Source organism: Manis javanica, chromosome 3 (genome assembly GCF_040802235.1).
Source record: "Manis javanica isolate MJ-LG chromosome 3, MJ_LKY, whole genome shotgun sequence".
Taxonomy (NCBI): Eukaryota; Metazoa; Chordata; class Mammalia; order Pholidota; family Manidae; genus Manis; species Manis javanica.
In genome coordinates this window covers 101,085,314-101,099,164 of record NC_133158.1, presented here as the reverse complement: position 1 = coordinate 101,099,164, position 13,851 = coordinate 101,085,314, and the positions used below count along the sequence as shown (strand labels likewise).

The window sequence follows — 13,851 nt, the reverse complement described above, 5'->3', positions numbered from 1 at the left end:
GTTATTGACTGTCTTCCACAGGTTCCAGGAACTGTGCTGGGCACTGGGGATATAGAGATGACTCAGACTGTCCACTCTGGGGAAGTTACATCTACAAGCCTTTCCTGGTACATAATGTGGACTGAGTGCTCTTTCCCTTCCTCCTTTCTCTCCCTGGCCTATCATTTAATGCAGGGATTTGGAAGGGAGTATGGGAGACAGTTTTACATATCATATTTACCCCCACATGATATTAAAATAAGGAGATGAACCTTACTTTGGGAGCTAAAGCTAAAGCTCATATTATAGTGAAAAGGATGACATAATTTGGAAATGACAAGGCCAGACAAGAACAACTCTAGGCCAGATGAGAGTTGTGTGCTCTCAGAAGAAGTATGTTGTGGGAGTAATTGATTCAGTGTTCTTTTAGCTTGGGAAGAGCATTTAATATTTACTTACTTTATAAAGAAAATAATATCTGTTTCACTAGCAGAGCAACAGAGTAAGCACAGTGACTAATTTTCCTAATGCAGTAGTTTTACATATGTGTCACTTACAATAAAACAATTGCTTAAGAAGATTATGTTGTTAATTTCAAAACAAGCCACCCAGTGGGTTTGGCCTCCAGGAAAACTGCCTACACATTTTTAAATTGTACACTGGCTCATCAGTTTTGACACCTTCATCTTGCCCTACTGGTTTGCTTCACTTCACTTCATTTAGCACCATGTCTCTATGTCAATCATGTACATGTATCTGAAGTTGTGGCAGCATGACATGAGACTTCTTGCTGAAAATGAGCAAGCCAATGATTTAGTCACAAAGATGTACTTTTAAAATAGCAAGATGATAAAGTCAGAAATGCTGGACTTTTCTTTTGAAGCATCAACTATCTGGCTATTGTGGATTTTGGTTAAGTATGTTACTATATATAGTGAGTTATATCAGTAATGAATGATGGATAATTAGCTATCCAAGTAGGGGAAGAAGTTCTTGGTAGAGGACAAGGAATCTTCAAAAGCATAGAGATAAAAAGGAGTGTTCAGGGGTGTCCAGAATGTAATTTGAATGCAAGATAGGCAAGGAAGTTGGTACAGTTGGTTGTACCTGAGTGAAAATAGTACTTTATGCAGTTCTTAGGTATTGGGACATTGTTCTGTGTGTGGGAACCATTAGTCAGCAGCTAACTGGGTATAATGTAAGTCTTATATTTGTATTGGCATTGGTCAATCTGCCCACCTGTTTGTACACTTGCATTGCTTCTGTGCCTACTGCAGAAATCCATAAGGTCTTCAGACTTCCACACCATTCACGGTCACTAGCTTCATCATGAAGATGTAGAGGCCTAACTCTAGAGCAGTGAAACACTTAGAATGCATATGAGAAGAGTCTCTGTTGTCTTAATGTAAAGAAAGAGCATACGGACTGTCCTGGTGCCTCAGCAAGAGACCCCCAGGCTGCTGTAGTTTTATAAGATATTGAAATGTGCTTATAGCACTTGTCATCATTTGCAATTGTGAGGATTCTGTTCCCATGCAAATGTTATGGATTAAATAGTGTGTCAAGTGACACCAGTGCAAACTTGATTCTTTAATAAAAAGCTAAAACTTTGTTTATTCAGAGAATTGAACTCATTATTTGTTACCCATTCCAGACCTACCCTGTTAAGGTAAGAAGCTGAGGAAACATTGTAGCCATGGATGCATGTGAAGAGTGGAGGTTATGGTAGACTCTGCAGTAACTGTTTTCATTCTACTGAGAAGCACAGTGTAATATGGGGAGTTGACCTCAGCTAAAGACTTGGGCATGTCTTTCCTTTAGATAAGTTGGTGATTGGTTTAGAAGTGTGTGACCCAGTTCTATTCAATGCAAGTCTAGATGCAAGAAGCTGTTTCTTGGAGGTGTTTTGGAAAGTTCCCTCCTACTTTTGAAAGTACTGGCTGAGAAACCAGTCTATCTCCTGAGAATGAGACCAGGAAGCACATAGCTGTGATTGCTACTGGGAGCCAAATTAAGACTTCAAAATTAAGTTAGGCTAAAGCTCTGGGTTGACAAAAAAGACTGACTTTAGCCAAGGTCTTGATGTCATGGTTTAGCCTTTGAATCAACCACCCTTGAAACCCATTCCATCTCTGGTGTTAAAGCTATGATACTTAAAACAGTTCTTTAAAACAGTTTTAATATTTTGGGGGCTCATTTTCTACATTATTGTGTTGTGTTATGTCATCCCTTCTTTCAGAACTGTGCATCTCATCTCTACTGCTTTATTCACAATCATCCCTTTGACTCTTCGGTCACTATTCTATTCTCATTTAGGAAATTTAAACATGAATGCTACGTATCTTCTCTGCTCAAATCCCACCATCATCCTGGGTAACTCCAATATCCTTAGAATGCCCTGACCAGCATCCTTACATCAGGGACAGTGAATTCCTGCCCTGGTGACCTTTATCTCCATTCCTTCCTGGCACTCATTTCTGAGTCACATCATCTTAAAATCCACTACAACATATTCTGACCATGAAGCCCTATCACTGTCACTTCTCTCACCAGTTCCACTTGCTCCCTCTCAATAAAACCTGTTTTTCTACCACCCAGCTCTGGCTTCCTTCCTGGTTTCACATTATTCAGCTCCTTCCCAGTCTCACTTCCATACCTACTGTCTCAGAACCTATGTCTCCACATAACAGTCTTTAGCTTTTTAGTGATAGGACCATTATTTTTACAGCTAGTACCTCTGAGTGACCTGTTTCCGGAGAAAAAGCATAACCAGACTGAGTCCATTTAAGTTTGTTTTTTTCAATTCATCTGGACCTGAGTACCAGTCGGTGTTCTTTTTATTCATACTTTTCCCTGATATCAACCATTCAAAATTTTTACTTACTCTTCAAACCTACTCATTCTCTCTCTTCCTCATTCTTAGCAGATGTTCTGGCTTCCTGTTTCACATAGTAAATAGAAAATAGGTGCCACCAATATAATGTACCTCATGTATTCTTATCTCCAACCTTGCTGGCCATTTCTCCATCTTTCCAAGTTCTGCTTCTGTCTCAAGGAAAGAGATACCATCACACTTGGAGAGAGACCATTTCATGGATATTCTTGACCTTATTAAGTTTTGCCAGCTCTAGAGTTTTAACCAGTGATTAGTCAGATCCACGTGTGTTCCCTATGTTCACAAGCTCTCAGTCCCTGCTTTTTCTGGTTTTGTCCTCATGAAGACTGGCATATACTGACTTTGTTCTGACAAATTAATAGCAGCTATTTCCTGAGATACATTAGACCAGAGAAGAGGGCACACAAGGGCCCCCATCCTCATCAGCTAGTGGCCAGGAATTACCTGAGCTGTTGAAGGGTTAGTATTCATCTGCCCGAGGAGAGTCCTGAGTAACGTGTCTGACCATTGACTTTTATTTTCCCTTAACTCTCTGAGACTGAAGTTTTATTTCACACTTCTGCTTAGCTCTCAGATCCCCACTGGGATTAGAATTTCTGCAGAACTTTGCCTGCTTGGCTGATGTCATCAGTTAGGTTGCCTTTTATTGCAAAACTGCTTTTTTAGTAATCTTAAGCAAAAAGAAGTCTTGTTAGAAGGATATTGAGAGCTCCAAGAATCAGTGAGAGACTGTAGGAGAAGTCTGACAAAAGGACGAGAATCAGGGCAGCTCTAGGAGGTCAGGAGGAAGTCAACACAACAGACATCAATCGGGCTAGGAAACTGTGACTTTGCCTCAGTCACTGTCACTATTACTGTAATTGAACAGGTTTTAACTGGCCCTTTTTCTTTGGGTTGCTTATTCAGATTCAGAATCTTGAGCAAGAGCAACAGATTGCCTGAAACTGACTGAGTCACTTGCTTGTGTCATGACTGCCAGGTTAGCAGGGAAAATTATAGTAGTAGGGAGGAAAGGATCAGTCTCCTTCATGTTGCATAGTGAAAGGTAGAATGCTTCATCTAACCAATGGCTGTCCTTTTGGATTTCCAGAACCCATGCATATCTTCTTTGCATGCTTATAGTTATAAAAAAATGTTCCTGCTTGATTAAATACTTGAAAATGAACTCATCTTCTCTCTAATGGGACAAGAATTCTGATTTGCTTCAGGTGGTTACAAATTCAGTAGTTCAATTTTCACGTAATTTACTTGAAAGTGGAAATGCTACCATTTTGTTTATAACACAGCTAACCACATTTTAAAATGGTAGTTCCTCCAGTGCCTCTGAAAATGAACTTAAGAAATTTAGACCATTATGATAAATAAGCAGCAGCATATTTACTTAAAAAATATAAGGTACCTCTGATCTAATTTCCAACCAGTTTTCCTCTTTATTTCACCAGGCTTTTGGGGAATTCAGCATTGAGGCAAGAATATTTCATCTGTTAAACCATGGGATAGTCCAAGGATTAGTAAGTTTCTGTGAATATAAATAGTGAAGCACCAGGCCATCAACAAGCACACCAGTTTTCTCAATCTCTTCCACTGTTGACTTCCTTTATGTGTTGACAGTTCCTAATCTACTCTTAAATCTGGATCCTAAATAGCACAATTATGATTTGAAAAACACATTAAGAGGATAAAATATTTCAGAAAAACCTTCTAAATGGTAAACAAGAATGCCTGCCCTTTTCTTCCTCTGCTTCTATCAAAGGGACCAGGAACTCCTGAAAACATTGTTAGAATCAATTATTTTCTTTACACTCTTATCATCACTGTTAAATCACACAGAACTGGGTTGGTAGTTTGTTTATTTTCGATTACAGTGTGGCAAGCTCAAGTTAAATGCCTTTAATTAAAAGACATTTTCCTTAGATTGTTCAGACTCTAAGCCAGGATACCAATAAAGATTTACACATCCCCACTTGCCAGAATTTTCTCTATCATCTTGGTTATCAGTGTTTGTCGCGTGCCCTGTCCTCGCCGGCAAGAACAGCATGCAACAACAGCAGGATTCTTCTGCAGAAAGCTTTATTCTTCAGCTCTTTGTGAAACAAATGAGTTGGGCAGGACCCAGAGGGGAAGGAGAGGCTTGCTTATATAGTTCTCATGCTCTGACCTGGTTGGTGCGGCTCCATATGCCTTATTAGCATAACCATTTGGTGGGTTTCATTGGTCCTTATGCCAAGGCGCAATTAGCATGTAGTTTAGTGGTGTGGGATGATTTGTCATTAGGAAGTTCGGGGCCTTCCGGCTGCCCTGCATTGGGCGCTATTTTCTGAGCGCGGCTGCCAACATCTCCCCCTTTTTTGTCTAACAGAAGCTCAAGGCGGAACTTGCCAGCAGAGGCGGAGACAGAGGCCTGACCTCCATCGCACTTCCTGATGCCCCCTTTTTGGAGAGGGGTTCTGGGCATCTACCTCTATGCAGTCAGGCATGCCTCTCAGAGGGGTCCAAGACCTCTTGCAGTGCTTTGCCTCGCATCCTCTGGCTGGCGTTGGGACCGCTTGGTACAAAGGGTTTGGACCCTTTTTCTCAACTCTCTTGCACCATGAGCTTCTTAAAGAAAGCTGTGATTAAGCATTGAGGTACTCGGGCCTGGTGCAGTGCCACATGGGCTCAGGGTGCAAGAGCTACCTCAAGCTAAAGCTGAGCTTCCTTCTTAAGCATGTTGAGCCACACTTGGGGAGAGGCGCCAACGTCTATCGCCATTAGGGCTTGAGCAAGGATCACCTTGTCCTGCTTATGTTGGTTGCGGAGTCTGCATAACAACCGGAGTAAGAGCATGAGACCTCCAAGCAGGAACACGCCCATCCCAGCCATGCCCGCCCACTCCTTGACGTGGGAGAGAGCTCTGAGGAACCAGGAAGAGAGTCCTTCCGCTACGGAGATATCTAGACGGGTGGAGTTGATGTGGATAATTTCTCGCCGCAGCTCTTCTAGTGTCCCATTGAAGTCTTGGGACCAGTTTCCTGAAAAATACTGGGACAGGTCTCGTGACAGATTAGCTGCCCGTGTAAAATTTTTATATTGAATGCTAGTGATGCAGAGGGCACGATATTTCCGCTCACATCCCAATTGGGCCATTTGCCAGAGCACTTCTATTTGTTCCTCTACGAGATCTATGCGTTGATTGAGGATCATTATTCCTCCTTTCAGTTTGCCATCAAGTGTGGACTGTTGGTCCAGGGCAGAAGCTACTGAGGCTGCAAGGTTATTGAGCTCTGTAGCTGATTTGATGGAGGTGTCTAAAGCTATACCAGCGGCGGTGGCTGCAACCGCGGTCGCGGAGATCAGGAGCACTATGGCGGCTGTAACGCCGAAATCGCGCCTTTCTCGAAACAGAGTCATGGTGTTAGGGGCGTCTACGGGAACAGGGACCCAACGGGGGATGCGGACTACCAAAGCATTGGTAAAGTTACGCGCATCCCAACACTGAGACAGAAAGCAGGTTTCATTGGAGCAGGAGTCAAAGCTACTATTGGATAAGATAAACAGAAATGGGGGGTATACGCATACTGGAGAAGGTGGAAAAAGGGAATTAGGTGACTCTGGACCTGATTTTGCTGAACACGTGTAGTTCTCGTTGTTATGGGTCATGATCATGTTCTAGTGTGCGCGCATGTGGTTATTCTCGCACTAAAAGGTGATATTTTTTACACCGATTCCCCCACCCTGGAGGGCGGAAAAGGGGGAGAGGTCGGTACACGAGCCATTGACTCCACACAGCATCCATTTATGGAAGGGGTTTATGCTCAGCTGCTGACGAAACTCGCCTTCGAGCACCTTTACTGGCCACCAAGCCTCATTGGCTGGCCGTCCCTCCATATCTGGGGAGATGGTAAACTCCTGCCTCTCAGTTGCCCACGTTACTACAGTTGACTGACAGTCAGTCTAGGGCCACAGCTCTCCCTCATAGTCACCCACACAATGGGAGGCATATTTGGGTTGACGAGGCCTGTCGGTGGAATTGTTCCTGGGAGAGTGTACAAATGTGCCATTGATCCAGAGAACCATCTGGTGGATAGTCATGTTCTTATAGGATGGGCTCCCTTCCTTATTAGGCCCTTCAAATTTAGCTGACATAACGGGGAGGCTACTGGCCTCTAGAATTATGTCACTGAACCATCCGTATTTCCTCCATTTCAGGGAGATACAGCCAGCTAGATTCTGAGTGGTGAAGCATAATGACCTATTAGTTACGAAGGATCGGTTTTCTCCCAGGGGAGCTACTAGGGTGTCTTTAACTAGGTAGGGCAAGTTCATACTAGAGTTGGTGGTGAAAAAGCGGGGAAAAACGGCTGCATTGAAATGGACAGGCATAGGCTTAGGAAAGGCAGACAGGATTCCCCATCTCAATACTCTCTGAGTCGGGGTCTCCAGTGTCAGGAGCAGGGTCAGGAGGGACAGCGAAGTCATCTCCTTTGTTTAGGACTTTCCTCGTTAGGCGCTCCGGGATCCAGAAGGGATTTTCTTCACCCTAGGGGGAAAACACACACAGCTCCCCTGGATCTGATTATGATTGGATCCGGGCCCTTCCATTGGTTAGATAACACGTCCTTCCATTTTACTAGTTCTTGTGGGTCTTTTGGCCACTGATTATGGCGATCCGCTGCTGTATGGCCTTGAGCATCCAGATTCAAAAAATTTATAGTGAAAAGTGCTAGGGCTATGGCAGTTTTTGGTGTGGGGGGTATATCTTCAATTCCCCCTTTTTGTTTAAGTAAATAGGATTTGAGCGTGCGGTTCGCGCGTTCCACAATCCCTTGACCCTGTGGGTTGTAGGGAAGGCCAGTGATATGTTTTATCCCCATGTGATGACAAAATTGAGCAAATTTTGTAGAGGTATAGGCTGGGCCATTGTCTGTTTTCAGAATCTGTGGTAACCCCCATGCGCTCCAAGCCTCAAGGCAGTGCTGGATGACATGGGAAGCTTTCTCTCCTGACAATGGGGAGGCAAAGATGACTCCTGAACAAGTATCCACGGATACATGTACATATTTCAGTTTCCCAAAAGACGAAATATGCGTCACATCCATTTGCCAAACTTGTAAAGGCTTAATACCTCTGGGGTTGATCTCCACATGAGGTGCGGGAAGGAAGCTGCAGCAGTGTTGGCAGCTAAGGACAATGTTCCTAGCTTCGGCCCTGGTTATGCTAAACTGCCTGCGCAGCGTTTCGGCAGTGACATGAAACTGTGTGTGGAATTTTAAAGCTGTGGTGACAGGGTCTAGCAGGGGAAAGGCTATGCTTCTGGTTGCAAGGTCTGCCAGGTGGTTGCCTTGGGTCATAGGCCCGGGAAGGCCTGAATGTGCTCTGATATGAGTTATATACAAAGGAGATTGCCTATGAAGTAGTGCTGATTGTATCTGTTTGAACAAAGTGACTACTGGGCTGGACGCTTTAATTAGCCCGGCCACTTCTAGAGATTTGACTGCATTAACTACATAACAGGAGTCAGACACAATATTTAAAGGTTCAGGAAAGATTTGTAGGACTTCTAAGACTATGCGACATTCCACTATTTGTGGAGTGTCAGGCGTGTAGCCTTTTGTCACAACTTTGCCATCATGGACATAGGCACCTGTGCCTGTCTTAGACCCGTCCGTGTAAACTGTTTTTCCATGAGGCAGCGGGGTTAGGCTAGTGACCCGAGGGAATACTAGGAGATGATTTTTGGCGAAGTTGATGAGGGGATGTTTAGGGAAATGATTATCAAAGGTTCCTGAGAAACTGTAAGCAAGTATGGCCCAATCATCGTTCATAGCACATAATACTTGTATCTGTTCTACGCTGTAAGGGGTTATAATTTTAGCTGGAGCCTCTCCGAAATGTGTCATGGAGGTTTTTACTCCTCTCAAAGCAAGTTTGGCCACGGCTGCTGGATAGTACTCTATTGTCCTAGCCTGAGAGGCTTGGGGATGGATCCAGATCAGTGGGCCGTGCTGCCATAAGACTGCTGTTGGCAGCTCCGGGGTGGGAAGCACACACAACTCAAAGGGTTCATTCGATTGCACTCTATTTAATTGTGCTGTCATCAAAGCCTGTTCTACTTTGCGAATGGCTTGTAATGCCTCAGGTGTGAGGGAGCGCGGTGACGTTAGTTGTGGGTCTCCTTCTAGGGTTTTAAATAGTGGAGTCAATTCAGTGGTGGGTATCTTTAAGTATGGGCGCAACCAATTAATATCCCCTAGGAGTTTTTGGAAGTCATTCAAATTTCGCAATTGATTATGTCTTATCTCAAGCTTTTGGGGGCAAATTACATCTGTGTAAATGGTTGCTCCTAGGAATTTGCTAACACTAGATTTTTGGACCTTCTCGCTTGCTATATTCAGTCTCCAATTTTCTAGGGATCTAGTGAGATCTATATATGCTTCTTCTATTTCTGCTGGTTGTGGGGAGCAAAGAAGGATGTCATCCATGTAATGGATGATCTTTAGCGTGGGATAGGTCTTACGAATTGGGTCTAGCGCTCGCTGAACGTACAGTTGACATATGGTGGGGCTATTTGCCATTCCTTGAGGGAGGACCTTTCACTGAAATCTGGCATCGGGTTGTTCATGGTTAATAGCTGGCAAAGTAAAAGCAAATCTTTCCCTGTCCTTGGAGCTTAGAGGTATAGAAAAGAAACAATCTTTAATATCTATTATGAGCACTTCCCATTCTTTGGGTAAGGCAGAGAGGAGTGGCAGTCCCCATTGTACGGGTCTAAGCATTCTCATTTGAGCATTTACTGCTCTCAGATCATGAAGCAACCTCCATGATCTTGACTTTTTCCTGATTACAAATATGGGTGTGTTCCATGGGGACACAGAGGGTTCTAGGTGTCCCACTTGGAGCTGCTCTTGCACTAAGCAATGAGCTGCTTCTAATTTTTCAGAGGATAGGGGCCACTGAGGAACCCATACGGCCTCCTCTGTGAGCCAAGGTATGGGCATGGCATCTTCAATGGCCCCTATGAAAAACCCAGGCCGTGACGGTCATTCTTTACTTTGGGCAGGATGGGCTCTATGTGTCCCTGTTGGTGTTTCCCCAGCCCCTTGCCAGGGATGTATCCCATGTCCATCATCATGCCTTGGGCGGGGGTGGAGTATTCATTAATGAGTTTGAGGCCTAAGTCTCTCATGACATCCCTCCCCCCTAAATTGACCGGTAGAGGGAGTACATAAGGGGTGACTGTACCCTCTTGTCCTTCAGGGGCTCGCCATTTCAATGGTTTGGCACTAATTGAAGGGCTTGACTCATATCCTAAACCTTGTAATGAATGTGAGGATTGGGTCACAGGCCACTTGGAGGGCCACCAGGTTGCAGAGATAATACTTTTATCTGCTCCAGTGTCTAGGATTCCCTCAAAGCTCTTTCCCTCTATTTGAAGAGTTAATTTTGGTCTGTCTGCTAAATCTAATACTATGAAGGCTGAATCCCAGTCAGAGGAGCTGAAGCCCCTTTCTCCCCTCTCCATGTTGGTAGCAGGATAATTGGCGTGGAGACTAGGTAAAACTAAGAGCTGGGCTATGCGGTCTCCCGGAGATATAGGGTAGATTCCTCTGGGAGCCGAACACATGATTTTTACCTGTCCTTCATAATCTTGATCTATAACTCCGGGATGAACTACCAGGCCTTTCAATGCAGCAGAAGAGCGCCCTAGGAGTAACCCAATGGTATTTGGTGGTAGGAGGCCTTTAAAGTCTGAAGGGATAGGCTGAACTCCCATCTGTGGAGTCAACACTATTCTGGTGGTGGCACGGATGTCCAATCCCGCGGAACCTGAAGTGGCTCTCCTTGGGGGGCCTGGTTGTTCCCGAATGACACTTGCGTGCTGGTTGCCCCATATATTTGCGGGCCCTGGTGACGGGGGCCCCTCTGGGCGTTTTTTGGCAGTTCTAAGGGTTTCCCTTCTATATCTTTAATAGACCGGCACTCATTGGCCCAATGCCTGCCTTTCTTACACTTAGGGCACAACCCAGGGGTCTTTTGGGTTGTTTGTTCTGAAGCTGGGCTCCTACACTCTCTCTTTATATGTCCTAATTTCCCGCATTGAAAGCATTTGATACTTCTGTTAGTGATCCTGGCTTGTTTGTGGCTCTGTAATATGGCCGCGGCTAGGCCCGCATTGGTGAGTGGCCCTCCTATTTCTCTACAGGCTTTCAACCAGGCATGTATCCCTTTTTGTTTCCAGGGTGTTATCGCCTGTCTGCATTCTTTGGTACATTGTTCAAATACTAATTGCTCCACTAGGGGCATTGCTTGTTCCTGATCTCCAAATATTCTGCCTGCGGCCTCCATCATACGAGCGACAAAGTCAGAAAATGGCTCGCTCAGCCCCTGAATAATTTTTGTCAAATTGCCTGATACTTCTCTTTTGTTGGTGAGGGCTTTCCATGCCTTGGCGGCACACGTGTTTATTTGTGCGTATACCTGTAAGGGGAAGGCGGTCTGGTCAGCTACCCACTGTCCTTGGCCCGTCAGCATATCATATGACCACGCAGGCTGTCCTTCAGCCGCGTTTGCGCGTGCCTGGGTCATGCTGATATCATGCCACAATGCCTTCCATTCTATGTATTGCCCCATATTAGAAAGGCATGCCTTAGTTACATATTGCCAGTCTGCGGGTGTCATGGCTGTCTCTGTTAATCTCTCAACTTGTGCTATGGTATAGTTAGCACTGACTCCATAAGCCCGAACGGATTCTGCTAACTCCTTAACTTGTTTATGGCTCAGGGGCTGGTGAGAGCGTACGCCATTATCCTCAAATACAGGAAACATTTGTCTAATTGCCTGAAGAGTATCTGGGTGGCAAAAGGAGAGTGTGCCACTCACGTAAGGTGGTGGGGCAATGGGCGTCGGGGGACACCCTGCTTTCATTTTTTCCTTGGTCCGCTTTTCAACTTTGCTGGTTCCCTTACTTCTACACTCTGCGGTTTTATTTTCTTCCCCTTCCTCTGCGGACGTTAATTCCTCCTCAGATTCCCTATTGGAGAGTTGGAGGTCCCTCAACTCTTTCCAGGGGTATTTACTATTTTCTCCGAGGCGATCGTCACTCGCTTCTCGGGGCTCTTTCGCTTTTGCCCTAGGCGGGCTTTCTCCCTCACTCTGAGGTTTCTTTACCTTTGTTTTTGTGGCCTTTTTTCGGCCGCGCGCGCTCTCTGTTTCCCGTTCCGTTTCTGACATGCTCTCTTGGATATCTGTCAATGCTCTCTGACCTTCTTTTATTACCTTTTCACATCTCTCATCTTGCAGACAAGCTCTAATCAGTTTCCAGAGGGGCCTGGTGCCTCCCCTCAGGCTACCCTCCTCCTCCTCTCTATCAAGATCTTTCCCCAGTTTGTCCCAGCTCGGGATTGAGAGGGACCCTGAACAAATGAACCAGGGGGCCACACGGTCTATCTCCTTCACAAAAGATCCTAAGACTTTGCTGGAGACTTTCAAGTTTCGCTCTTTGAGAGCTGTCTGCAGCGCCGTGACTAATGACGGTGCATTCCCCATGGTGCCTCCTTATTTACAGAGAACCATCAACCATTATCCTAAAAAGCAGGGGCCTCTCAGAACTTACCCCTCCGGGCTTTCTTCTGACCTGCAGTTCTGAATCCTCTCCAGATGTCTGAAGGGTCCTCCCTGTGCCGGTGATGTTCTGGTTCCCGGGTTTCGGCACCACTTGTCGCGTGCCCTGTCCTCGCCGGCAAGAACAGCATGCAACAACAGCAGGATTCTTCTGCAGAAAGCTTTATTCTTCAGCTCTTTGTGAAACAAATGAGTTGGGCAGGACCCAGAGGGGAAGGAGAGGCTTGCTTATATAGTTCTCATGCTCTGACCTGGTTGGTGCGGCTCCATATACCTTATTAGCATAACCATTTGGTGGGTCTCATTGGTCCTTATGCCAAGGCGCAATTAGCATGTAGTTTAGTGGTGTGGGATGATTTGTCATTAGGAAGTTCGGGGCCTTCCGGCTGCCCTGCATTGGGCGCTATTTTCTGAGCGCGGCTGCCAACAAGTGTTTAAATACAAAGCTAGATATTTTTAACAGAAGTGCTCAACAGGCTTCTAGGAGCTTTAGGAATAGAAGTCTCCTAGCTTATAACTGTTACTCTCAGGTAGAAATAAGACATATCTAGAACCTAAAAGATCCCAAATGCTACCTCCTAAACATTACTCCCTCCCTCTCTCCCACATGAAAGAAACTACTCTATTTATTATTATGATAATGCCCTCCTTATGTTTGTTTATAGTTTTCCCACCTAAGCATGCATCCCCAAACAAAACTTTCATTTTGTATATTTTTAAACTTAGTATAAATGGAATCATACACTGTATTTTGTGTCTGTCATCTTCCACCCATTATGTTCTTGAGATGCATTCATTATCAGGTATTTATTGTTTCTTAGATTTTATTGCAATATAATACTCCATCTTATGATATATGAACTTATTCTTTCTCTATTAATAGAAATTTGTATTCTTTCAAGATTGGGATTATTAAAAATAATGCTGTGGACATTCTTAGATCTGTTTCTTGGTGTATGTGTCATGCATTTAGTATATCCTATATATATAGAGTGTGTGTGTGTGTTTATATATATATACACACACACTTTAGAAAGAATAATAAAGTGGTTTATAAAGTGGTTGTACCAATTTATATCCCCACCAGCGGTTCATGGGTATTTTCATTGCTCTACATCTTCAACAATACTTGCTATTGTCAGTCTGCTTTAAAAAATAAGGCAAAACTGAGAGAAATCAAATCTATTTGGGAAAATCAAAACTTTATAGAACAGTTAATGTGAAGATTGGCAGCATTCTTTTTTGGTCAGGGAGAGTTGGTTTGCTCTTTAATATTATTTGGAGAGATGTTGTAAGAATAAGTGAGATACTTAGAACAGTGAGTGGCTGGCATATGATAAGGAATCATAAATATTATTACCATTATTATTACTTTC

At 44.3% G+C, this 13,851-nt stretch overlaps 1 protein-coding gene across 1 annotated transcript; it reads right to left on the bottom strand.

Annotated features, from left to right (window-relative positions):
* Positions 1-4,931: 4,931 nt before the first annotated feature.
* On the bottom strand, positions 4,932-12,863 carry LOC140848427 (endogenous retrovirus group K member 7 Env polyprotein-like). Its single transcript, XM_073231837.1, has 2 exons — positions 12,468-12,863; positions 4,932-7,394 (listed from the first exon to the last, which is right to left on the bottom strand). The coding sequence occupies exon 2, from the start codon at positions 6,518-6,520 to the stop codon at positions 5,558-5,560; it is 963 nt and encodes a 320-aa protein (XP_073087938.1). The 5' UTR covers positions 6,521-7,394; positions 12,468-12,863; the 3' UTR covers positions 4,932-5,557.
* Positions 12,864-13,851: the final 988 nt, after the last annotated feature.

Coding starts and splice junctions, on each gene's coding strand:
- LOC140848427 (XM_073231837.1), bottom strand. CDS start 6,520: ATGATCATGACCCATAACAACGAGAACTACACGTGTTCAGCAAAATCA.